The 25,661-nt window shown below is 44.5% G+C and overlaps 1 protein-coding gene across 11 annotated transcripts in view; it reads left to right on the top strand.

Annotated features, from left to right (window-relative positions):
• Positions 1-14,264, top strand: part of Grb10 (growth factor receptor bound protein 10) — a 114,479-nt gene extending 100,215 nt beyond the window's left edge. For all 11 annotated transcript variants that reach the window (XM_036200724.1, XM_036200715.1, XM_036200717.1 and 8 more), the window contains 10 exons: positions 154-222; positions 551-688; positions 864-974; positions 1,894-1,992; positions 7,896-7,973; positions 8,564-8,680; positions 9,472-9,538; positions 9,705-9,792; positions 11,991-12,084; positions 12,331-14,264. In XM_036200724.1, coding sequence (XP_036056617.1) covers positions 154-222; positions 551-688; positions 864-974; positions 1,894-1,992; positions 7,896-7,973; positions 8,564-8,680; positions 9,472-9,538; positions 9,705-9,792; positions 11,991-12,084; positions 12,331-12,477 — 1,008 coding nt within the window. In that variant the 3' untranslated portion in view covers positions 12,478-14,264. The remainder of the gene's footprint in view (positions 1-153; positions 223-550; positions 689-863; positions 975-1,893; positions 1,993-7,895; positions 7,974-8,563; positions 8,681-9,471; positions 9,539-9,704; positions 9,793-11,990; positions 12,085-12,330) is intronic.
• The last annotated feature ends 11,397 nt before the right edge of the window (positions 14,265-25,661 follow it).

Here is a 25,661-nt window from a genome sequence, read left to right on the forward strand (position 1 = left end):
TTCTTTTGGTACTGGAGTTGTACAGGTTTTGATAAAAGATGAGAATGCTATTTAAAATACAGATGATCGTGATCGTACCTGGAGAGTGTTTAATATTGACAGGTTGTGCCGTCTGTAACACGCTTGTTTTTCCTTTCTCTCTCTCACTCTCAGAACTTCTTCCCGGATCAGATGGTCAATTGGTGCCAGCAGCCCAATGGCAGTCATGCTCAGTTTCTGCAGGTACTAAGCAAAAACTGAATTCTTACTGAAATAGACCTGCTGAATATTTGAAATAAAGAACAGATTCCTGAACTACTTCTCAGGAAACTTACAACATTATGTCCACTCTATTGTGGGATCCATTTGATTCTCTGTTTCAATACTAATTATGTTCTATGCAATATCAGTTTTGCTGGGATTTTAAGAAGTTTGAAGGAAGAAAATTTTGCCTAACACCCACCGAAAGTATTTTTAATAATTCAGGAAATATCAGCTATGTGTAATAACATAACTGCTTTCATTATTTTATATGCATATAGCCTAATTTTAAAAATTTGTTCCTCCATAGAATTTTCTGAACACCAGCAGCTGCCCTGAGATCCAAGGGTTCCTGCAGGTGAAGGAAGTTGGAAGAAAGTCTTGGAAGAAGCTGTATGTGTGCCTGCGCCGATCTGGCCTTTATTACTCCACCAAGGGGACTTCAAAGGTACATTTTAAAACATTTTACTCCTCTATATGCTAGGTATGCTTGCTGTGAACTTGGTCTTAATTTTTAAATGCACCCAAACCCCTTCTATGCTCGTGTTAACTTATAAATGAGCAACTTACATAATGGCTATACACAATGTGACCCCACACTTTCCTTGGCTGCTATTTTGCAGGAACCAAGACACCTGCAGCTGCTGGCTGACCTGGAGGAAACCAGCATCTTCTATGTGATTGCTGGAAAGAAGCAGTACAATGCACCCAATGACCATGGGATGTGCATCAAGGTACTCTGCAGGATTCCTACTGCCCAGTATTTGGTGGTAGATCCTTTTCCTTTGAACAGGAATAGTTTTTACACTGGCTTTACTGTGTGCTTAGGAATTGGTGATTTTTGAATAGTCCAGGTGCTTGAAGAAAGTAAACACATGCTCTCGGGAGAGCTCAGTGGACTCTGTGACTTAAGGTAGCTGTTGGCCTCCTGCACTGGGTGCAGCTTTTACCCGGTCATAGTAAGAAGAGGTAGAAGTTGGTTAAGAGAGAGGACTCCTGACCTGACACCTGATTAGCATCACTTTGCCACATGGTCCTGTCTGTCCTTTGTTACTACAGGGATGGTAGCGTACCCCTACCTCCCTTGGGTTCTTGGCTCCACCTCAGCACCCCTGCTCAGTGGTGTCACTGATACTCACCTGGATTTCCACTGGTTATCATCCTCAAGACCTCTGGACACTCAAGACCCTCAATTGCTCCCCTCTCTGGGAGCTAGCCTCTGAAGGGATGGACCTTCACCTTTTGAAGGTCCTTCTCCATAACTCAGCAAGCAGTTATGAACACCAGGGTCCGTCCCCTCCACAGCACTACACCTTCTCTCCCTCGTCCCATTGTGCTTCCTGTGTTCAGCCTCATGAGGGTTAGTTTTGCTGTACAACTCCCAAAATTCTTAGTCAAGAGAGGGACTCTGCTTCAGCTGAGGGCTTGTAGCTGCAGCTAGCTCAGGCTAGTCTGTGGCTAGTCCTTCTTCATAAGGAAGGGCTTTGTCAAACAGATGGTGGTTAAACTGGACAAGGGGTGTGTGTGCCTCTTGCTATGCTCTCTGCTCAGGTGGCATCCAGCAGACTGCCTCTGGTTTGGGGCAGCCTTCTCTAACACTGGGTGTCTCTATTTACTCACTGTTGCAATGGCGACTTTTCATGTCTCCTCCAGCCAAACAAAGCGAAAGTCGAGATGAAGGAGCTGCGTCTGCTCTGTGCCGAGGATGATCAGATCCGTACTTGCTGGATGACGGCCTTCAGACTCTTCAAGGTATGTGACACAAGGCTGCAGTGGCTGCTGTAACTGAGATTACACCCATGTGTACTCTCTCTTTTTTCTTGATGCCATGCTCCCTCTGTGTGTCATGGTCATGCCAAAGTCTCCCTCAGGCTGCTGAGAAAAGCCACCACATGGGCTCAGAGTAGCACAGCTAACAAACTATCAGGTTGTGTCTTCTCAGGATCAGTGTGCAGGTCTTGGTCTGTGATGCAGGAACAGGTCCTTGAGATTTATCCTCTCAGACACTCTAGCCTGCTAGAAAGGAGCTAATTTTTTTTAATATGGAAAAAGTGAATTCAACATGGAGGTTTCCTTGCTTTATTACAGCTGTGAACATAGAATCCTAAATCATCATGTAAAGTCCTCTCCCACTGTCCCTAACCCTGTCTCATTACCATTTTTGATTAGTGGACATGGACTTGGCGCCAGCAGTGTTGAAACAGTAATTTATATCACATTGTAATCCTGGAGCTTTGGGGAAGGATAACTTTGTTATTTAAAACTAACCAAGGACCATCTTACCTCTTTAAGTGCTTCCATAAATATAAAAAAAGGGGGAGAAAGGCATTGCTTTGCTCAGTGTTACAGAGTTCTTAGTGGCCAGTGCAGGACATAGGGTCAGATTGCGTTCTTCATCCTTTCCTAGTACATCATTGAGTCATTTCTTGGACACAGGACCGACTGTGCCAGCGTGGTAGAAAGTTGTAACAGTTACCTACTTCTCTTCTCCCTCCTTTTCCAAAAGTTTCTTAAACTGATGTAAAAACCCCCTCCACAAAATGTCTTGCTGTGTCAGCACAAGAGCCTGTCATTGTGGTTGCTTTGGTTTTAAATTACCCCACCCTGAAAAGGCAATTAGGTTCATGTTCAGCAAGACAGCAGACCACCAAGAGGCACGGGAAGCCTCCTCTGCAAAAGCACTCTGACAGTAGGACCAGCATATTGGAAACAAAGAGGAAATTCACTGCAGTGCTGTGAGGCAGCTAAATGCAAGGATCAAAGCCTCCTCAGCACTGAGAAGGGTGTATACAAAACAAAAGACTGCAACTCCGTGGAATGAGGTCAGAGAAGCCTGGCCTCCTGGAGCCTAGGCATGCCAGAAAGGGCAACACAGAAGGACTTGGGTGGCTCAGTGTCCTCAGCCTTTCCTCTACAGACATCCCCATGTGCAAATACTCCCTCCGGGTTCTACTTTAGATACCAAGACTTAGACCTGCGCTTCCACACAGCTAGTCCTCAGTTACTGGGAGGAAGCATTTCCTGCTCACAGCAAAAATGAAGCACATAAGACCAGTGGGACACATTTGACCTGAAGCTGGTTGTGGTTCCTAGTGAGAATACACCCATTTGTAATCCTTCAGTCTGAGATTATGACCACCTTACCTAATGATGTTAAAATATCTTTTGTTTCATAAAATATTGTTGAGACTGAGTAAAAGCTTTGGTTAAATTTTTGTGTATAGGTGTTAATTATCTAATTTGATAAATCAGTTGATAAACCTTAAGCACTGGGAGCTTTTTTTCTCTCCCCCAAATTTGTTTCTTTTGTCATGTCTAAAATGTAAGCATTGTGGATTTAGACTCCTTACATTCTTTCCCTAATAACTCATCAAGTGGTTCTCAAAGATTTTCATAGCAGAATTCTTCCCATTTCACTGCAACTCCCCAATATGACGGACAGGGGGGGAAAAGGCCTGAATTTTTTTTTTTTTTAAATGCGGTAGATTAGAGTATTATGGATTGTCAGGCATCCCCCAGTCTCAGTAGCTTGTAACAGCAGAGAGTAGCCACAGCCTGGGTTCCCATGGCCTCGGGAGGGTAAGAGTACTGTCACTTCCCCAGTTAGAAGAAGCTCCAGCCCATAATGGGCTTTGTCACTTCTGAACCAGCGATGTGGGCCATCAAATCACAGGGCTTAGTTGAACTTAATAGATTCCTTTCCATTAACATCTATGCTAAATAGGGTGTGCTCCCATGTAATTCCTGCCCACCCCCATTAAAAAGCACCTCTTTAAGTTTGTCTTGTACGCCTAGAGTTGAGCTGCAGTCTTTGAAGCGTTCTTCGACCCTGAGTCTAAATCGTTCTCTTTGCGTCAGACAGTAAACTTGCCTACCACCTCACTTAAGAACTTCCATGTCCCACTAAGTTACTACCACCTCACTTAAGAACTTCCATGTCCCACTAAGTTACTACCACCTCACTTAAGAACTTCCATGTCCCACTAAGTTACTACCACCTCACTTAAGAACTTCCATGTCCCACTAAGTTACTAGAGAAAGTTCTGTTCTTTTCTTCAACGTGTTGGGTCTTCCAGGGTTAATGGCCAGAATGGAAACTAAGTAATAAAGGGACTCTGTCAGCGCACAATGGGTTCACAAAGCAAATGGCTTCCTTTCATTAGATCCCCAACTCAACCCATTTGTGATGTTCAACTCCTGTGAACTTTATTGATGTGCTTATGGTTCTTTATTATGTTAATTTATTAATTAGTTTCTTTAGGGGAATGTGTGTGGGCATGTGTGTGGAGGTCAGAGGACAACCTGGGGGAGTCGGTTCTCTCCTTCCACCATGTGGGTTCTGGGGACCAAATTCCAGCTTAGTGACAAGCACCTTTACTCACTGAGGCATCTCGCTAGCCCAGAAGGACATTTTTTTCATGGCAAGTTCTGAATGTGGAGTCGTGGCTGTTGTCTCTTTACACAAAGAAACAAAACAGTCCACTGCTACCTTAATCCTTTACTGTTTAGGAGAGTCACATTTAATTTGATGTGAATAGGAAGCAGAGTCCACTGCAGTGAAGCAGGCAACATTGTTAGGTCATACTTTCTTTTCCTGAGCCATAGAAGGAATTACAAAGGAAATAACATTAATTGGTCTATCCATGTATCTTTAAAGCCCAGTCAACTAAAAGGAAAAGGAAAAGGAAAGAAAGTACCTCGACCGGCAGCTGGTACTTAAATAGCTAATGCCTTGACAATTCAGGACTTTGTGGGAATACAAGAACCACCATGTAGGTCCTCATACTTTTTAAGCAGAAACTGTGTGAATGTGTAATCTTTAGACTACAAACAAAAAATATGAAAACAGTCTACTTCCTTAGTAACTGAGATCAAAAAATCCCATTTAAAAGTATGATGTAAATGAACTATAATTTTCTGCGTAATTCCTATTTAACTCTTTAAGTTAATCTATTTAAATTCATTTATAGATCAAGGATAGAATGCAAAAGAAAATCAAGATATATCAGTTGAGTAATTATAAAAGTATTGTAAGTTACAATTACAGCAGAACTTCAGGGGCAAATTTTTAATGTTACTTTTTTTTTTTTTTAAGTAAAGCTTAAAGTCAGTGATCTCCTTGAAGGCATTCTAAAAGGGTGTGCAAGTTGAGCTAGATAAAGAGCGAAAGGACTGAAAGTCATTCCAGATTGAGTGACCCTTCTCGGGAGTACTTGGGACAAGAAGTACTGTGGATTTGGGCATTTTATGACAAGGAATATTTGCATAAACATAATGAGATGTCATGGAGATAGGACCTATGTCTAAACATGAAATGTATTTGTCTCATACATATATTTTACGCATAGCCTGAAATAAGTTAATACACTTGCCTGGGTTTTAACTGGGACCTATCACACAAAATCAAATGTTGGATTTTCTACTTGAGGGCTATATCGTTGCTCAAAAGAGTTGGTTTTAGAACACCGTGGATTTTAGATTTTCTAGATGTGTCACTATGTGCTGTATCTCCCTCTTCCTCATTAATGAACCAGGGCTACAGACTCAGCAGACGTCATAGTGAAAGGGATAGGTGTGAGTGAGGCCTGAAAAGAGTCCCAAAGAGTGGAGTCAGGTACAGCATAGTTGAATCTGCTAACAAAAAAAAAAAAAAAAAAAAAATGTATGGTAACACACCCAGAGCATTATTGACTGGGGAGGCTCACCCACGCCTTAGTGTGGACCCCAGTTTCCATGCATTGTTGGCCGTATAGACCTATCACTTATGTGGCTGGCCTTAGTCCCTAGCATGGCCCCAGGCCCAGCATGAATCACACGCTTAACATAGGCTCTGTGGTCTGGCCCAAGGCCCCCAGCTAAACCGTTATATCAGGCAGGCCATTTTAATGACTCGGAGGTCATCTCTCAGAAGCTGAGGCAAGTGTAACCCCTCATTTCCATCTCTCCATTTATCTCTACACCCAGAAACCATATTTGCTTGACTGGCAAGATGGCTCAGTTGTAAAGTCTTTGCCATGAAAACGTAAGGACCTGAATTCAAATCCCCATTACGGGGAACAGCCAGAGGTTCCTGGTTAGTCAGTGGGAAACCCTATCTCAAAACATGACTGAGGAAGACCCCACCCAACATTGACTTCTGACTTCCCCACACATGGACATACACACAGAGAGACCACACACAAGCATATACTTGGATGTATACAGTCAGCCTTGCCTAACCACAGACTCCACATTCTCAGAACCAAGCAAAACAGATGAGAAATGCTCTTTAATAAAATTATATTTGAGAACTGGGGAGGAGGCTCAGTAGGGAAAGTGCTTGCTGTGTGTTTTCCTTTACATCTTCCCTGTGTGTCTGTTTCTCATACATTGATTTTCTGTTTTCCAGTGGCCACCACACCACCACAGCGTGCATCTTTTAACATACTAAAAAGCCACAGTCAGGCTGACAAAAAGCTTTCTTCATTTCCCTCCCCACCTATCTGAAATGTTCTTGTTGGGAATAATCATTCTCTGTATATTAAAACCCCCTCCAGTGCATGGCTGCTGTGCCTCATAGAGTCAAATTTTATTTCACTCATCCACTTATTTGTACTATAATTCTTCCCAAACGTGCATTCTTCTCTGGAGGACTAGAACTCAGCTCTTAACAATCCTTGCAGTGTGGACCCAAGAAACTCTTAGTCATGCCTACATTCTTGAAGGAACGTTACTTCTGCGTCCTCGCCATTCCGCTGGCCTTTGGATGTCTTCATTTATGTAAAAATGTTGACTGTCTGGTTTTGTCCCTGGTTTTGTTGTTGTTTTTAGTTAGCAGTTTCCTCATGATGTGTCTGTTCTGTGTATTCCTGACTCCTTAGTTTGCTGTCTTCTCAGCAGTGTGGGGGAATTCTCAGTGTTTTTCACTTCAGACACGTGTTCTGACCTGTGCACTCACACTCGTGGAGTGGTTTTGTCATGTTGTACATGTTGATGCTTTAGGAGGGAGTGTGTCCGGTAGGCCCAAGAGCTGCAGAGGGTGATGCGGCCACTTGGGCACTGTAGTTCCTCTTCCTGGTGCTTGCTCGCTCGCTCTCTTTCTCTCTCTCTCTTGTAATTTTTCCAATTTGCTGTTTTGAGTCAGGGTTATGGGAGTATTGTTTGGGCTGTTCAAAGTGTGTGAGGCCTCTGTCTTCTGGAGACTGACTCTAGGACTGGCTGTGTGTGGTTGAGTCCTGAATTCTTACTTCTCGTGACCTTGGGTCACTTGCTTCATTTCTTTGTGCTCCATTATCTGTAAAGTGGGGCTAACGATAGTGTATTGATCATAAAAATGGGCAGCAGGAAAGGAAATAGACCACTTAGTACAGTACTTGACTCGTGCAGAACTCAGGAAAGGTAACTATTGACCTCGGGATTATGATGTGTGTTGTTGCCCTGTTTGTTCCCTCTCCAACGGTCCCAGGCCAGTCAGCACCCCCTCTCTTCAGGGGAGAAGTTCTGAGGCAGAACTGAACATAAGCACACCATCCTCAGCGTGTTAGGCTCCTGGGGGCCTTTGGCAGAGAGGAGTCGTCACTTGTGTATCAGCACTGCCGCCAGCTGTGGGGTTTGCTGTGGGCTGGGGCTGGGGGAGCTCTCAGGTGCTGGTTCTGACTCTAGTCTTTCCTCTTCAGTATGGAATGCTCCTGTACCAAAACTATCGCATCCCGCAGCAGAGGAAGGCCCTGCTCTCTCCTTTCAACACACCCATGGTAAGTAGTGGACCCTCAACAGTCAAGTACTGCGGGAGCCTCATCGCTGCATGCCTTACCTGTCCTAAAAAATACCCGCCGCCACTAGGAGCTCTCCAGGAGCCATTTTTGTTATCTTTGGCTTTTGTTACTTTAAGTCATTTTTGTTCCTTTGGGCCCCATGGATGCAGAAGTCACTCCCTGGTGAGAATATTGAGAATATATATAACCTCCCTAAAAGCACAGAAAGGCACTGTATTACCAGTGTGATCTTAAAGATCCTCTGGGACCTGTTCCCAAGAGAGAACAAGCAAGCCAAGTCATAGAAGAGTGTAGTGTTTGCTTCCCTGAACTGATGCCCACAAGCATGGGCTGCGGTGAGGAGTTGGGGACAGATCACCCAGTCTCCCTTCCTTCCCTCCTTTCTTTCTTTTAAAACCAAGTCCAAAGCCATGTTTGCCACTTTTAGTGTGGTTCCATTGGAAAACCTGCAACAGGGAACTCCATAGCACCCTTCACAGAGTCTTTATGATTGTTTTGTGGGGTGGTCTCCAGCATGCTACCCTGGCTGCTTTCTCTACATCTTACAATCTGTGGTCTTTGCTTTACAGCGCAGTGTCTCTGAGAGTTCTCTGGTGGCAATGGATTTTTCTGGACAAATTGGAAGAGTGATCGATAATCCGGCTGAAGCCCAGAGTGCTGCCCTGGAAGAGGGCCATGCTTGGCGCGTAAGTCACTAGTCCCAGTCTGGTTGAACTGGTTACACACACACACACACACACACACACACACACACACACACACACACACACAAACACCCAAACCGAGTTACACACAAACTCTCCTGGCATTGGTGAGAGGGGGTTGGGGGAGTGACTGTAGGAAGCAGTTGGACCCAGGGGCCTTCCATGCTGGCGTTCCACACCACTCTGTCCTGAGCTGTTCCTGCTGATAAATTACTAGTGGCTGTTTGTGGAGGGCACAGGGCCAGACATTCGCATGAGGACTCCACGGGGAACAGTTCTCTCACTAAGCTCAAGTGCTGAATCTGCAGATGGGAAGATTATCTCCCAGCTCAGGTTTCCCTGAAATTTAAAGACCATGTGCAGAACACCTGTCCGGGGCTCTGCTTAGAAGACATTCCCAGTCCTGTAGCCATAGTGTGGGAAAAGGGCAAAAGTCTCCAGCACAGGGACTCTGAAGAAAAATGTTCTGACTGCTGCCAGAATGTAAGGAGGTAACCTGTGCTGCTCTGCTGACAGTCTCGGGGATTTACACCATAGGTAGTCTAGATAAGAAACCCGCTACTGCCTCAGTGCTAGGTTGACTGGAAAGAACCAACATGCCTTTGCTCTGTTTTCATTACCATTTTGGCCAAGAAACTCTTTATTCTTCATAGTCAGGTGGTGTCTTCAGAGTCTAAGGGTTTGGGGACACTACTCGGCCACCCTGTCCTGGACAGTAGATGACTTGGTACCTCAGTCTCTCGTCTTTGCTAACATGGGCGTTTCTTTTGCAGAAGCGAAGCACCAGGATGAATATTCTGAGCAGCCAAAGCCCTCTTCATCCTTCTACTCTGAATTCAGGTGAGCGCAGCGAACAGCTCTGTATTGTATGTAAAGGCGAAGGAGATCCCCACTCTCTGAACCTCTCTGGTGCTAGAGCTGAGATCCAAGTTTGTCATGGACTCTTGGCGGTCTCTCTGCAGAGGAGCCAGGTCTTACCCTTTCTTCTCCTCCGTCTTTCCCACAGTGATTCACAGGACTCAGCATTGGTTTCATGGACGTATCTCCCGCGAGGAGTCTCACCGGATCATCAAACAACAAGGACTCGTGGATGGGTAAGGGACTCCACTCCTGGAAGCTGCGATCTCTTGAGCGCTCACTGTGGTCATAAGCACACATCTCCACCTCACTACTCATTGTTCCCTGCAGAAACCAGCTCAGAGGCAAAATATGCTGGCCAGGCCACGTTAAGGACAGAGATAATTCTGAACTTTCCTGTCCTGGATGTATCCAGATGTGCCCTTTACTCCTTAAATGAAATTTAAATACAAAAGATGAGGCAGTGAATGAACAGGGAAAAAAAAAAAAGCAATCACCAATACCTTTTTACTTACACACTTTAGAAAACTGCCTTTTACTAAGACCAAGTTGTGACTGACTTAGCCCACAAGAGGCTTGCTTCCCACACTTGTGACTACTCAAGTAGATTGTCTCACTACTAAGTGGGGCAGGACAGCAGAGGATGGATGGCTTCCCTCATGTGTAGAGTGGATGAGGGCAGCCATTGGCCAGAGTGCCTGAAAGCAACATGTTTGTAGCAGGTTGACCTACAAGCATTCACATCATACCTGTCACAGGGTCAGCAGGGCCAGCAAGAGTCTGGACCTCAGGGTGCACACCATCTCACGGCTGCTCTTGTCCCGGTGGCCTCTCGCAGCCCAGGCAAGTGTTCACCTTTGCCTTCATCTTGCCCCATCCCCCTAACCACAGATAGAAATAGTAAGTAGGTAAATGACTGAGACAGGGACAGCCGTCTTGCCTCCAATCAGACAGGAACACTCCAAGCTCCCAGGTTTCTGTGAGTGAGTAACCGTGTTCTTTCCCAGGCATCTTGTCATCCTGCGTACAATGAACATGTCCCAAAACAGTGGCAACCACGAAAAAAAAATGTAGTTTACAAAGCAGTGGGCTTCATTACAGAGTTCTAATACATACGTGCCATTGTCCTCTTGCCATATTTTTACCTTCCTTTGTCCCTTGTCTTCCACTGGTCCCTCTCCTCCCGCCAAGTAGGTCCTTCTGTTTGCACTGATTTCATGTGATCACTGTAGGCACAAATAAAGATATATTTTGAAGTCTGGATTCTGCATATGAGAGAAACATGCAACAGATCTTGGGTCCGAGACAACGTTCCCCCTATGAGCCTGGCTGGACCAAGCCATGGACTAATGTGCTGGTTGTTTTCTAGAGTGTTGAAATTCTGAAGAGTTCAAGTTCTTCCAAATGCCATGCCCCGATAGAGGTGATAGTTAGGTAGGGTGTGGGGCTTTGTGGTGAAGCCCCTTGGAGAGTCAGGGTGGACATATGTCCTTCTATTCCTCATGATTTCTGAATGGAAGTGCTGTGTGGTTTTACATAACCACAATGACATGATAAAAACCAGGAAGCAAACACAGAGTTGTCACGTCTTTAAGTTTTTAGTGTGCCTCTCCTTGTGTGCTTTATAACAAAAGGAAAAAGGTTACTACATCTACCTTCCCTGTGGGCATTATAGTCAGCTCCTGCTGTGCACAGAAGCCAGACCTGAGCAGTGGTGTCTGGATTTACTCCAGGCAGTGTCCTATGACTAGAGCTGGCCCATAGATCTAGGGCAGGAGTACACGGGAAGTGGTGCAGTCGCCGCCTCAGTGTATCCAGGCTGCAGACCTCTGAGGTCCGGTTGCTCCATCCCCATGGTGGTGGTCTGACACTGGAGGAAGATGGACTCAGTCCGATTCCTGTACCATCAAGCTAATATTTAACCGTTTGTGAAAAGTGAGGCCCTTTGAAGTAGGAAGTATTCTGTTCTGGCGTCTCTGGTTTTAGCGCCCATGGAGTTCTTCTTTCCCCTTGGCAGTGAGTGAAGGGGAGTCTTCCACCTCTCACTTGTGTTGCTGGCACCCTCCCTAGGGAAAAGCTTCTTCACTGGGTGATTCTGGCATGTCCACATTGGCCTTTGAGCACCCCATGACTGTCTAATACAGAGCATTTCAGCTTCACCTTTGTAGTCACCCTGCCCCACCAGAGTCAGCCATGTTCTCAAGGGTCCTTGGTTCCTTTCGATGACAAATGACATGCTAAGCAACTTTCTGGGTGCTTGTTGCCACTGAAAGCCACCGAGGCGCCCAAACACCAAAGTGTCATGGCTATAAGCCCATTTTGATCAGGCAGGTCAAGCGGATGTGTATATGCATACGTGTGTGTTCATACATGGGAAATTTATTTTGGATTTTTAGAAGAATCAATAATAAATTGCTGGTTTCCCACTCCCCAGGCTGTTCCTCCTGCGTGACAGCCAGAGCAATCCGAAGGCATTTGTGCTGACACTGTGCCACCACCAGAAGATTAAGAACTTCCAGATCTTACCCGTAAGTACCAATACCTTCAGTACCTTCTTCTTTGTCCCTTCCCCAGTAGCATGCAGAGAAGTTACAGCGCCCAGTGAGTTCCTCTATAATTCTGATCCTGGCTCCCTACCCACTGTGTTTTCTGACCTGCCTTGCCAACTTTGTGTGTGGCTCTCAGGAACACAACCATGAGCAGAGAGATTTGCTCCGGACCACTGGCCACAGGCTGTCCCCCTAATGTGGCAAGTGTTTTCTGTGTCTCTGCAGTGTGAGGATGATGGGCAGACCTTCTTCACTCTGGATGATGGGAACACCAAGTTCTCCGACCTGATCCAGCTGGTCGACTTCTACCAGCTCAACAAAGGTGTTCTGCCCTGCAAGCTGAAGCACCACTGCATCCGTGTGGCCTTATGACCTCCTTGCCCTATCACAGAGGCTGGAGGCAGCAGCACTGGAGCGGAGAAGAGAGGCCTGCACGAGGGTGAGAACACACACCTCCTCCCACCCACGGACTCAGAAAACACAAAGCTTTTTTGATCGGTACCAACCGACCAACATCAATTAGTTATTGGACTTCACCATGATTTACCGCTGCGGATCAAGCAGGACCACCTCCCCCTCTTGCGTCAGCCATTTAAATGGGGGGGGGGGGGATCCAGTGCAAGTGTGGGAAGAAACTGGAATGACAATTTTGATTAGGCCATGTGAGGGTGAAAAACCGCACAGAAGTGATTGGAAACGAACTCTTGCCCTGGAATAATCTTGACATTTCAAACCGCAATGTTTACTTTTTTGTATTGATCACTCTTTTGCACTCCTTCCTCGTTGTCAATGTTGTGCTCAGCCTATGGTAGGAGAGAGAGGATGTGGCTTTGCAACCCAGATGAGACAGAGAATTTTGAATTGGCAGACTTCGGCCTGAAAAAAAAAAAAAAATGAGTCCCCAAAGTTTTCTTGCGGGCATCCTGTTTGCCACAGGTTGCCACGGTGTGGATTTGGCTCCTACATTTAGAGACCCCCCCCCCACAGTCTTTCCCATTATACTTGAAAAGCTTTGGGTTTTTAAAAAACAAAAACAAAAAAAAACAAAAAAAATGAACTAACAAAATACAAGGTGTCAGTTGTGGTTGACACCAAGCATGTTTTGTGGCTCAGTCAGGCTACCACAAGTCTGGTCATTGTTGGTGTTGTGCTGACGTCTGGTCATTTATTATCAGTGTGTCTCGTTCCTCACCGTGCAGGGGACCTCATCACTTGGGAAAACTCACTGGTCCCCAGCACAGCACAGCTGCATGACCTCAGCTTTAGGCTGATGTCAGCAAGCCTTCTTGGAACACATTGGTATTCATTGTGGATGCCACATAGTCCATCTGGGGTGCCCCGTGCCTCATATTTTCACAGCCACCCACTGTTGTACAGTAATTGCTGCCTTTCCCCTCTGCAGTAGCCTCGGTCATTTCAGTTCTCCCACAGGGGTGGGATGGGGTGGTGGGTTTAAATGATTTCAAGAGAAAATGTCAACTTGTTGGCCTTGTGCTCTGTCACTCTGAGCTTCTATGGTGATAAAGATAAGGAAACACTGCAGAGGCCACCGCATTGGCTGGCTTTGAGTCTTTGCTTGATGACCTCTGCACCCTACTGATAACCCCCTAAGCCAGCAGCTGCAAGATATGCACAGGCTCTGCCTCTGCTGGCTTAGGGTGAGAAGTACCTCACAGTGGTTGTGAACATTGGACAGTTTTGAGCAGCGTGATGCTTGCTTCCTCCTCCGAGAGAGGAGTCAAAAGGTGGCTGGAGTTGTCGTTGAGTCCCCTGAGCCCCATGGAGGGACCCTCTGTTGTCCCCTTAATGATTTAGCAGACAGGACTCACTTAAGAAACACACAGACAACCGTGGTGAACAGGTTTCTTTTCCTGACACCACACCTGACTGGCCTTTGAACCTGAGCTAGCCACCAGATTGCCAGTCCCGACTCATTGATGTGCTCCCCAGGGAGCACCTGAGATTGCCCTGCGTTGCGTTTGGCGCGCAGCGGAAGATTGATGTAACAGCGCTTTGTAAACAGGTCAGCTGCGAGCTGGTCCACAGTATAGAAACACTGTAGTTCACAGACCACGCAACCGTGTTTCCACGAGATGTTGATTACAACAAATGAAGAATTTTTTTTTCTTTTTATCATTTATCATTTTATCATTTTATCATTTTATCTTTTTATCTTTTTATCTTTTTTTCTTTATTTTTTAGTAAAGCATTTTTTCATAAGCGTAAGTGCTCAATTGCATTTCATTTTTCTTTCGCAGCTAGTTAATCATTCAGTTGACAATGAGATAATTCTCAAGTTCATGCCTGGCAGCAGGTTTCCACTGAGCTTCCCCTTAGGGACAAATAACAGACATTTCAGTTTTACCATACACATTTCGCTCTGCTGACTTGAGGTCAGAACTTTACAAAACAGACAGCAAACACCTCTAAGGTTTCTTTCTCCAGTTTACACAGACCAGTCCCCACAGTGCATAATCGTTTTCTGCCTCTACAGTAGACAGCTAGGACATGAATCTCATATTTATAAGTACACATTTTATTTAAAAGGAAGTATAGGCTTGACTCTGGTTCACAATTTTGTACGTAGCTGGTTTGACGTAGTATTTTGTACTTCCCTAGCCGAAGTGAATTGTTGAAGGCTGCAACCCGCCTTGAGTGTCGCAGACTTCAGTGGCCCCGAGCTCGCCAGCCTTTGCACAGGCAGCTGGGAATTCCACCTGAACTGAAACAGCTAGTCCCTGGGGTAGTGGGTACCCAGCTCCCCCTAGCCAGAGACTGAAGGACATTTGACTTTTATTTTTGTATTTAATTGACATGAATGTAAAGGGGACAGCTCAGGGTTGTTTGGGAGCCTGTTTGACTTTGCAATCTCTGCCTGTGACTTTCTTTTCCAAATGAAAACTCCGTGTGGCCACCTGGACTAAGCTGAGAAGGAAATGCCAAATGCTTTGGGTTTTTTGCGTTTTAATAGGTAGGCTCTGTTATATTATTAGGTGTTAAGAGTTTCTGGATGTGTTTTTGTTTGCTTAAACTTTGAAGAAATATGTGCCTCAGCTTAGGTGTTTTGTCTCCTCCCTTCTGCACTTAAATACCTGACAGTCTGTCCGATCACTGCGCCTCCGGGGGCGCAGCTAGCTCATCGTAGATTTGTGATGTCATAGTGCAAACTGCGGACGGAAAAACTGACCTGACATGTAATCATTTTCAGGAGATGCTGCGGAGGGTGTTAATTCATAGACAAAGCCTTTATCCCGCGTGCTTCGCTTCGCTCTGTGCTCTCTAGCTCTTTGGCTCGTGAACCTACTTGTAAACTTTCAGGTATTTTTGTACACATAAGGGACTGATGTTCTGTTTCTTGTTATTAGAAATAAACATTAAAACAGTGTTCTTCATTTTCTGCCGTGTGTTTATTTACGCCCGTCTCTAAAAATCAGGGTTGGGGTGGGTAGCTCATGGGGTCAGAATGCTTGCTGTGAACGCAAGAGAACCATATTTTTGAACCCCAGTACCTGTGTAACAGTCGAGCAAGATTAGGGGCCAGCTCGCCTCTGCCAGGACATCCTTGCCAGCCTCTTCCTGTCCCTCCTCCCTCAAGAAAAAAATCACAGGCTTGTGCTGGAGAGATGGCCAAGTTGGTGAAGGGCCTGTCACACAAGATAAAGATAGAGGTTCCATCTTGAGAACCCCAAAGAAAAGCCAGTAGTCACACACACTTGTAATCCTAGTGCTGGGGAGGTAAAGCCAGATCTCTGGGGCTTCCTGGCTGGTCAACATAGCCTAATTGGTGAGTTCTGGATCAAATCAAAGAATTTGTCTCATAAAGTGGATGGAGTCAGGCAGTGGTGGCACGCGCCTTTAATCCCAGCACTCAGGAGGCAGAGGCAGGTGGATCTTTGTGAGTTCAAGGCCAGCCTGGACTACAGAGCAAGAGCCAGGAAAGGCTCCAAAGCTACACAGAGAAAGCCTGTCTTTAAAAAAAAAAAACTAAGGAGCTGGAGGCTGGAGAGATGGCACAGAGGTTATGAGCACTGACTGCTCTTCCAGAGGACCCAGGTTCAACTCCCAGCACCCACATGGCAGTTCACAACTGTCTGTAATTCTACCTCCAGAGGATCTGACACCCTCATACAGACATACATTAAATAAATAAATCTTTAAAGCAAACAAACAAAAAACACTAAGGAGCTGGGCGGTGGTGACCCAGGCCTTTAATCTCAGCACTTGGGAGGCAGAGGCAAGCAGATCTCTGAATTTGAGGCCAGCCCGGTCTACAGAGTGAGTTGCAGCCAGGACTACACAGAGAAACCCTGTCTCAAAAAATAATAATACATAAAGCAGATGGCACCTGAGGAATCACACCCAAGGTTAACCTCTGGCTTCCATATTCAAAGGAGCACAAAAGTTCCTGGACATCTATATGTCCAGGACTATGAACATATACACAAGGAATCAGACCTTCGAAGGTTTCAGAGAGTCAGATACACGAAGGTTTAACAAACACCTTCAAATAAAAACATTCACACTCCGACAAAGTCGTTAAAACATCAAGGACCTAGGTTGGCAAGTAAGACATTGAGTGGGCTGTGAAGATTGCTCAGCAATTAAGAGCGCTGACTGCTCTTCCAGTCTGGTTCCCAACATTCCTATGACAGCTCACAACTATACTTCCAGGGAAGCTGCTGCCCTTTTCAGACCTCAAGCACCAGGCATGCACATGATGCACAGACATACATGTGGGCAGAACATTGGCAGATGAAGGGAATGGTGCACTCTGCCTCTGCTGCCCTAGGTCCTCACGTGAGGGCTCTGAAAGTGCCCATCAATGTGCTCAAGTTTCACGTGCTGTCTTCATGCCTCCTCCCACACCTGCCCCAGTCACCCACTTAGAAGGGCATGCTGTCACCTGCAGTGTTGGTTACACTTGTCATCTGCTTTGAGAACACAAGTCCCTGGAGCTATGCAGATGACTTGATGGGACACACTTGGAGGAACCATCCACAGCCCACCTAGAAGCCAGGCAAGTGTGGCAGCTCTGTAATCCCATTCAGAAGGCAGTAACAGAATCCCTGGGATAAGCTGGCTAGCCAGACTAGCCAGAATTGGTGGGCCCTGGGCTCTGTGGGAGACACTGTGTCAGGAAATTCAGTAGAGAGCGATCAAGCAAGACAACCAATGTCTGCTTCGGGGCCTTGACGTGCACACCAGACACATACTCACACAAAGTGAATCTGTGGTTGCGACAGCGTGCATCCCTCACAAAAAAAAAAAAAAAAACAGGCAACACGCCTCTCTCCTCATCATGATACAGCCCTGTGGCCCTTCACAGGTCTCCAATAATGAGAACCAAGGTGGGTGAGGACCTCCAGGCCAGAGTTTCAAATGTACCTTGGTCACTCCAAAATAGGATGACAGAAGACAAACAAAGCACACATGGGAAGAAAAAAATGCTCAGGGCACAACCTGAACCTTGATTTCACTACTTTATAAGTGCTTAAAATACATCTCCTGTGCCAGACACAGGTGCACATACCTACAATACCCACAATTGGGAGGCAGAAGCAGGAGGATCAGGAGTGTCAAGGCTAGCCAAACAGTGATGTAGAAGCCAGAGGCCAGCTTGGACTATATGAGACTGTTTTTCTCTGTAACAGTCCTGGCTGTTCTGGATGGAACTTGCTTTGTAGACCAGGCTGGTCTCAAACTCATTGAGATCCTCCTGCCTCTTCCTCCCAAGTATACCACCACTTCCTGGCCAAAAAATGTTTTCAATGACCGTTAAAACACTAAGGAGCTCGGGCGGTGGTGGCGCACTCCTTTAATCCCAGCACTCAGGAGGCAGAGGCAGGTGGATCTTTGTGAGTTCAAGGCCAGCCTGGTCTACAGAGCAAGATCCAGGAAAGGCTCCAAAGCTACACAGAGAAAGCCTGTCTTTAAAAAAATAAAAAAAAAAAAAAAAAAAAAAAAAAAAAACTAAGGAGCTGGAGGCTGGAGAGATGGCACAGAGGTTATGAGCACTGACTGCTCTTCCAGAGGACCCAGGTTCAACTCCCAGCACCCACATGGCAGTTCACAACTGTCTGTAATTCTACCTCCAGAGGATCTGACACCCTCATACAGACATACATTAAATAAATAAATCTTTAAAGCAAACAAACAAAAAACACTAAGGAGCTGGGCGGTGGTGACCCAGGCCTTTAATCTCAGCACTTGGGAGGCAGAGGCAAGCAGATCTCTGAATTTGAGGCCAGCCTGGTCTACAGAGTAAGTTCCAGGGCAGCCAGGGCTACACAGAGAAACCCTGTCTCGATAAACCAAAATCAAAAAACAACAACAAGACATATATATATATAATAACAAAGGAATGCTTGTTAAATGTAAAACAATATTTGCTTTTTAAAGTAGAAAACACTTTGCACCTTGGCACTTAGCCTTCACTCTTAATAAAGATTGGGAACAACAATGGAAAATGCATCATTGACAGTACTGGACTGTTGTTCGAATCTTAGATGGTCTTTTAATAAAAAACCCAGAGCCAGATAATCAGGGTGAAAGCTGAAAGATCAGAGAAGCAAAACAGCCAGCCACTAGTTCTTACCTCTACAAAATCCTCAGCCTACAGAGAGTGAGTTCCTGTTTCCTCATGCCTTATATACCTTTCTCTGCCTTCACTTCCTGGGGTTAAAGGCATGTGTGCTTCCCGGTACTGGGATTCAAGGTGTGTGCCGCCACTGCCTGGCTCTGTTTCCAATGTGGCCTTGAACTCACAGAGATCCAGACAGATCTCTCCCTCCCCAGTGATAAGATTAAGAGTGTATGCTGCTACTGCCTGACCTCTGTGTCTAATCTAGTGGCTGGCTCTGCCCTCTGATCCCTAGGCAAGTTTATTAGGGTACACAATATATCACCACATTGGACTTTGTCTTGGTTTGTTTTCTATTACTGTGATAAAACACTATAAGCCAAAGCAACTTGGAGAGGAAAGGGATTCTTTCATTTTACAGCTGTAGAAGTAAAGGGAAACCAAGGCAGGAACCGAATCAAGAGCCACAGAGGAGCCTGCTTACTGTTTTGCTCCACCTAACTTACTCAGTTTGCTTTCTTACACAGTCCAGAACCCCTTGCCCATGGATGGCATCCCCATGTCAGTCAAGAAAACGCCCCACCAACTTTCCTACAGGCCAATCTGATGGATGCATTTTTCTCAGTTAACGTTCCCTCTTCTCAGATGACTTGGTGTCACAAAATATTAACACAATTGACTCCTTGTCACCTTGACACACACCACATTACTATGAAACCATAAACTTTCCCTTCTTCTTTGTCCCCAAGAGTCCATGATAATATATCACAACAGAAAACCAAGCATAACTTTATAAAGATTTCAACACTTTACTAGTCAAAGTCCTCTTTTAAAAAAAAAGTCTCTTAAAAAGTCCCAATTCTCAACTGTGGGTTCCTGTAAAATAAAAAATAAGTTACACACTCTTATTCCAAAAAGAAAGAACCAGACCACAGTCACAATCAAAGCAAAACCAAAATTCAACAATGTAAATTAAATCCTGTAGCTCAGTGTCCCGCATCTGGGACACACCTTCCCAATGACCTCTCCTGGCCTCTCACAGTGCAGCGTCTCAACTGTTCTCTGTGGCCTGTCATGCCTTCAAAATCAGTAGCACCTGAGTGACTCCTACACATGGCCAAGTTCGGCTGCCAACATGAGATGCAGCCTGGGTACTCCGGGACCACAGCTTCTGTGTGTTAACCCTGAGGAAATATACCTAGAAGATTTCACTTCAATGATGCTGGTCTCCTCTTAACTACAGCTGATTTCTCAGCTCCAGCTGACCAGCATCAATAGTCCCAGCAGCAAAGCAGTGGTTCTCAAGCTGTGGGTTTCGACCCCTTTGGGGACAAACGACCTTTCACAGGGTCACCTATCAGATATCCCGAGTATCAGATGTTTACATTACAATTCCGAACAGTAGTAAAATTATAGTTATAAAATAGCAACAAAAATAATTGTCTGGTTGGGGGTCACCACACCGTGAGGAACTGTATTAAGGGTTGCAGCATTAGGAAGGTTGAGAACCGCTGTAGTAAAGCAAAGGTTTAGTTTCAGGGGTGCTGGTCTCTTGTTGATCAGGGTGATTCCTCAGCTCTCGCTGACCAGATACCACAGATTCTTACTTTAGATCTGTGGCATGAACTGCCCTGCTAGAGTCTTTCACAGACTCTCACACTTCCTTTGGAAGCCTCACAAGTCAGGTCACCATCGACCTTTTAGAGCATCGTCTTCTAAGCTTCCACAACACAGTAAGCTCAGAGAACTCAATGGCTTTCCCAGGCCAAAGTTTTGAACCTTTCCACAATCCACACCTCGTCCCACAAAAAAAAAAAAAAAAAAAAGTCAGTTCTGTCACAGCAATAGTCCACCACGATCCTGGTGTCTGTTGGTGTGATCAAACACTATGCACAGAGATGTGGTAGTACACTCCTTTAATCCCAGGTGACAGAGGCAGACGGATCTTCAAGACTGGCCTGGTTTACAAAGCAAGTTCCAGGACAGCTAGGACTGTTATAAAGAGAAACCCTGCCTCAAAACAAAACAAACAAAAAACAAAACAGAACAAAAAACCTTGTGTGACCAAAAGCTATTTGGGAAGAAAAGGAATTATTTCAGTTTACTGCTTACAGTCCATCACGAAGGGAAGTCTAGGCAGGAACTGAAGCAGAGACTGTGGAGAAACACTGATTATTAGCTTGCTCATCTTGGCTTGTTTGGTTTGCTTTCTTCAACAACTTGGGTCTACATGGCCTGGGATGGCACCACCCCCAGTACAATGGGCCCTCCCACATCAATCCTCAGTCAAGAAAAAGCCCAACAGGCTTGTCTACAAACCAATTAAAAGGAAGTATTTTCTCCACTGAGGTTCCTTCTCAGATGACTCTAGCTCACGGAAAACAAAAACAAAAACAAAAAACTTAACCAACACAGGTTTCATGTGTCATCCTATGCATGTGTGTGTGTGTGTGTGTGTGTGTGTGTGTGTGTGTGTGTGTGTTCCATCCCCCCCCGATCATCCCCCCCCCAGGGCCCCTGGAGCTCCAGTAACAGTAAGAAAGTGACAAAAGACAACCATGCCACCCATCTCAAATCAGCCACAGAAGGCATCTTCAAGATAAATGACATGCTTTGAGGAGCCATGAAAGACCATCTGCAGAAAAGACAGTAGATATAGGTGCCCTTTTCTGATAGATTGGAGTCATATTTTTTTCTGGAACACCATGTACATCTTCAAACTATATGTTTGATTCCTTGGACTAGTTTGTATATGACTGGTTTTTTAGTTTGGTTTTAAAGAGCACAGTTGTTCCTATGTTGGATCACTTTTACCTTCTGCTTACAGCATCTGCTTTTCCCAAACCCTTTGGCACTCATGTCCATTCAGCCCTCCCAACTGCTCCTTGATATTGATACACAAAATAAATCAGCCAGCCCTGTGACAAAGGGCTGTGCGGAGAGTTCAAGGGCCAGGCACACAAGCCATTATAACTGATCATCTCATTAATTCCCCCCTTCCCACATGTGGACACACACCTTCCAGATGGCTCTCTTGAAACGCCGTCCAATAAATTTTACAACCAAAAAACATTTTTACTTGGATTTTCCATTGCAAATTAATCAGATGTCATTTGGGAGGCTTGTTGTTTGAAATAAAAGTTATGGCCAATTCTCTTAGTAACAAAATCTTTGTTGGAATTACAGCCAGACCTTTGAATCCACTGGTCTCTGTAGATTTAACTAAGCCTGAACTGAAATTGTTGCATTGTTGCCAATGTGTACTCTCTAGTTAGGTTCATGAGGTTACATAGATATTGAATATTTGTAGCCTCCCTTTCCCTTATTCCCTAAACAGCATGTACAACCATTATTACACAACCTTCATATTGCATTAGGTACTTTGTATTGTGTAAGTATTCAACTGACAATACAAAGTTTAAAAGAGGATATATTTAGGTTATATGTAGATACAAAACCATTTGGTGTACAGAACCTGAGAATTTGCAGATTGGGGTACGTATAGATTTTTTTTAATCTATAGGACATATTGTATCCAATCCCCCATAAATAAACAGGAACAGTACTGTGTGCTTTCTCACATATACACTGTGAGGGGTACAGCCTAGAATGTTAAGGGAAGTTCAAAGGTAAGCTCTAGGTCAGAGAGGAGATTCATCTGGAAGGTGTGTGATAAAACTGTGAAGATGAAGGTGACCATAGGTGGTCTTAGACCTAGTGTGTTCTGTCCAATGACACCATGAGTCCATAGAGCCTTAAAATCACTTCCATTAATGAGACAATAAAAGGGGACCATGGAGATGGCACCATGAATCAAAGCACTTGCTGCACAAGCCTGATGATTCAGTTCTGATACTTAGAACCACTGTTTAAAAAAAAATGTATGTGGTAGTACCCAGTACCCAGTACCCATCTACAATCTCAACACTTCTATGGTGAGCTAGAAAGTAGAGACAGAAGTAGCACTTGAAGCCTGTGAGCCAGCTAGCCTGGAAACTAGGCGAAGACGATGGGGAAGGCTGTTTGAAAACAAGGTGGACATCAAGAACAAATGACACTCTGCCTCCAAAACAAGGCAGAAAGTGAGGACTACGAGAAAGACTGCCTGAAAATAAGTTGGAAGGCTAGAACAAGAGACACTCTGCTTCCAAAACAAGGGCAAGGTGAGAATGAGAGGGAAACCAAGGCCTCTGAACAAGGCAGAAGACAAGAAAAACAGGAGAGACTCTGCCTCAAAACAAGCTGGGAGGAGAAACCCAACCCCTGCCAGTTTTACTCTGATGTCTGCTCATGTACCATGGATATTTACACACACACACACACACACACACACACACACACACACATTATAGATACACACATCCATGCATACCATAATACACACACGTAATTAATTATTAAAGCCATCGTAGTAGTGCACCCCTGAATTCACAGCTCTAAGACAAAAGATTATGAGATCAAGGCCAAGAAATCCTCTGTCCACTGTCCAAAAAGAACTGAAATATGTAAGAGGAAAGTGTGAGCCTCGGGGATCCCTCAGCTATATTTTAAGTTCTGAGTAGCAATAAGAGTAGATAATGGCTCTTGCAGAGATTACAGAGAGAGTATATTTATCACCATAAAAGGTTCAAGTGAAAGGCACAAGTGTGAGAGACTGATGAACAGAAGTGGTGATGATGGGTCAAAGTGACCAGTGACCCATTTGAGAATCTGTCCCCACCATGCCCTGTTTGGTTGTTAATCTGTTTCAGCAAAACTTGACTCTAGATTTGGGGGTAAGGACTCTTTGCTAACTGATTATATCCTACAAGGAAGATGCATGGCTGGGTCGGATTAATATACATTATAGTGGACAGCCTACTGTCTGTGTTCAGTTTGGTCTTTTTACTCTCTGCTAATAACTGAATGCCAACACTTCACATAGGTATATTGTATGTAAAATTCAACCATTGGAGCCTGATCTCCTCCCCAATGGCCTCTGAGGAGCAAAACAAAAAACAAAAAAATACATGCTTCTTATCTAAATGTCAACCTGTCAAGAAGCAAGTGGGAACCAGAGATCAAAATGTAAATCGTACATTTCTTGAGCAAGGCACCATGCCCCCCTGCATTGCCATCAGTGGGGGCTCTCTGCAGACTGGATTGTCTCAATATAGAACACACTGGCCTGTACAAAGCCAGTGGATACAACTGCAGGGGTGAGAGAAAAATGTTGGTTGGCAGAACTTCTCAGAAGATGGTCTTGCCTTGCCTTGGCAACTGCATTTGAAATAGGGATCATAATCCAGGGTATGGCTCAATGGCGGAATGACATTCATCAATAATTAATTAAGCTTAAGCAGATTTCATTCTACATGATTCAGAAGCTATTTGGGCAGAGCATAGTGGTGTTTCTGTTTGCTAGTTAAGGAAGATAGGCCAATTTTACCTCCCTAGCCTCTTTCTAGTTTGAGAGATTAAAAAACAACTCACCCTGCTCCCAGTCAAACCACAAAACATTAGCCACAATTTCCTGGTAGTTAGGCATACACATCCCCCCAGTCCTTCTAAATGCACTCAGCCTTCATTCTACAGAATAGTTGTAGCCCCTTACTGTTCTGATAAAGCAGCCTTGGCCTACTGAAATTGAGTCTATCTGCTTCTCTGCCTCATTTTTCTTACAGATACAATGGGGATGGGGGGGAGCCAAATTATCTCTATTTGCAGATGATCTGATAGGATACATAAGAGATCTCAAAGATTACATCAGCAAATATCTAAAAGTTTCAGAAAAGTGGCAGGATACAAAAATCAATTTATAAGATTCAGTAGCCTTTCTGTAAGTGAACAGCAAACGCTCCAAGAAAGAGGTCATGGAAACACTCCCATTCACAATACCCTCAAAAAAGAGAAGGAAAAGAGGAAGAGGAGAAAAATACCAGGGATTGAAGCGATGGCTCTGCAGTTAAGAGGTTTTCTTCTTCCAGAGGATCTAACCTTGATTCCCAGCACCCATGTCAGGCAGCTCATAAGTGCCCATAACTCCATCCCTAAGGGGTCCAATGCCTCTAGTCTCCATGGGCACGTGCACTCACATACATACACCTACACACATGCTCCCCACTCCATGAATAAAATTAAAATAATTCTTTTTAAAAATAAATATCTAGGAATAAACCTAAGAAGTGAAAGTCTTTTACAATGAAAACTTAAAGTCTTTGAAGAAAGAAATTGAAGAAGATACTAGAAATTAACAAACCTCTCATGTTTGTGAATTAGTAGAACATTGTGAAAATGATCATTTTACCATAAACAATTTATAGAGTCAATGCAATTCTAATAAAAAAATTCATTATATTTTTCAAGGAGAGAAAAAAATAAATCCTAAAGCTCATATGGAAGCACAAAAGACCCTGGGTAGCTAAAACAATCTTGAGCAAAAAGAGGGATTACTATACCAGATTTCAAGTTATGTTACAGAGCCATAACAATAAAAACAGCATGACATGTAAATCAATGGGACAGAAGGGGAGACCCAAACTTAAGCACACATAATTACAGCCCCAATATTCAACAAAGATACCAAAAATATACCCTGGAAGAAAAACAGAGTCTTCAACATGTGATACTCAGAAAACTCGATGTCCACATGTAGAAGACTAAAACTAGACCCTTAGTTCTCATCTTGCACCAAAACATCAACTTCAAATAGGTCAAAGGTCTTAGTGTGAAAACCTAAAACTGTGAAACTGCTGAAAAAAAAACACAGTTAGTACCCTACAGGATAGAGACACAAAAGAGGACTTCTGGATAGGACCCCATTGGCTTCAGAATTAACCACACCAGTTGACTGGTGGGGCCTCACAAAAATCAAAGTTCTGTACAGCAAATGAAACAGTCAAATCAAGTGAAGAGGAATCCCACAGAGTGGGAGAGACTCTTTATTAGTTATACATGCAATAGAAAATCAATATCCAGAATACACACATTAAAAAAA

The sequence above is a fragment of the Onychomys torridus genome, chromosome 10 (genome assembly GCF_903995425.1).
Source record: "Onychomys torridus chromosome 10, mOncTor1.1, whole genome shotgun sequence".
Lineage (NCBI taxonomy): Eukaryota > Metazoa > Chordata > Mammalia > Rodentia > Cricetidae > Onychomys > Onychomys torridus.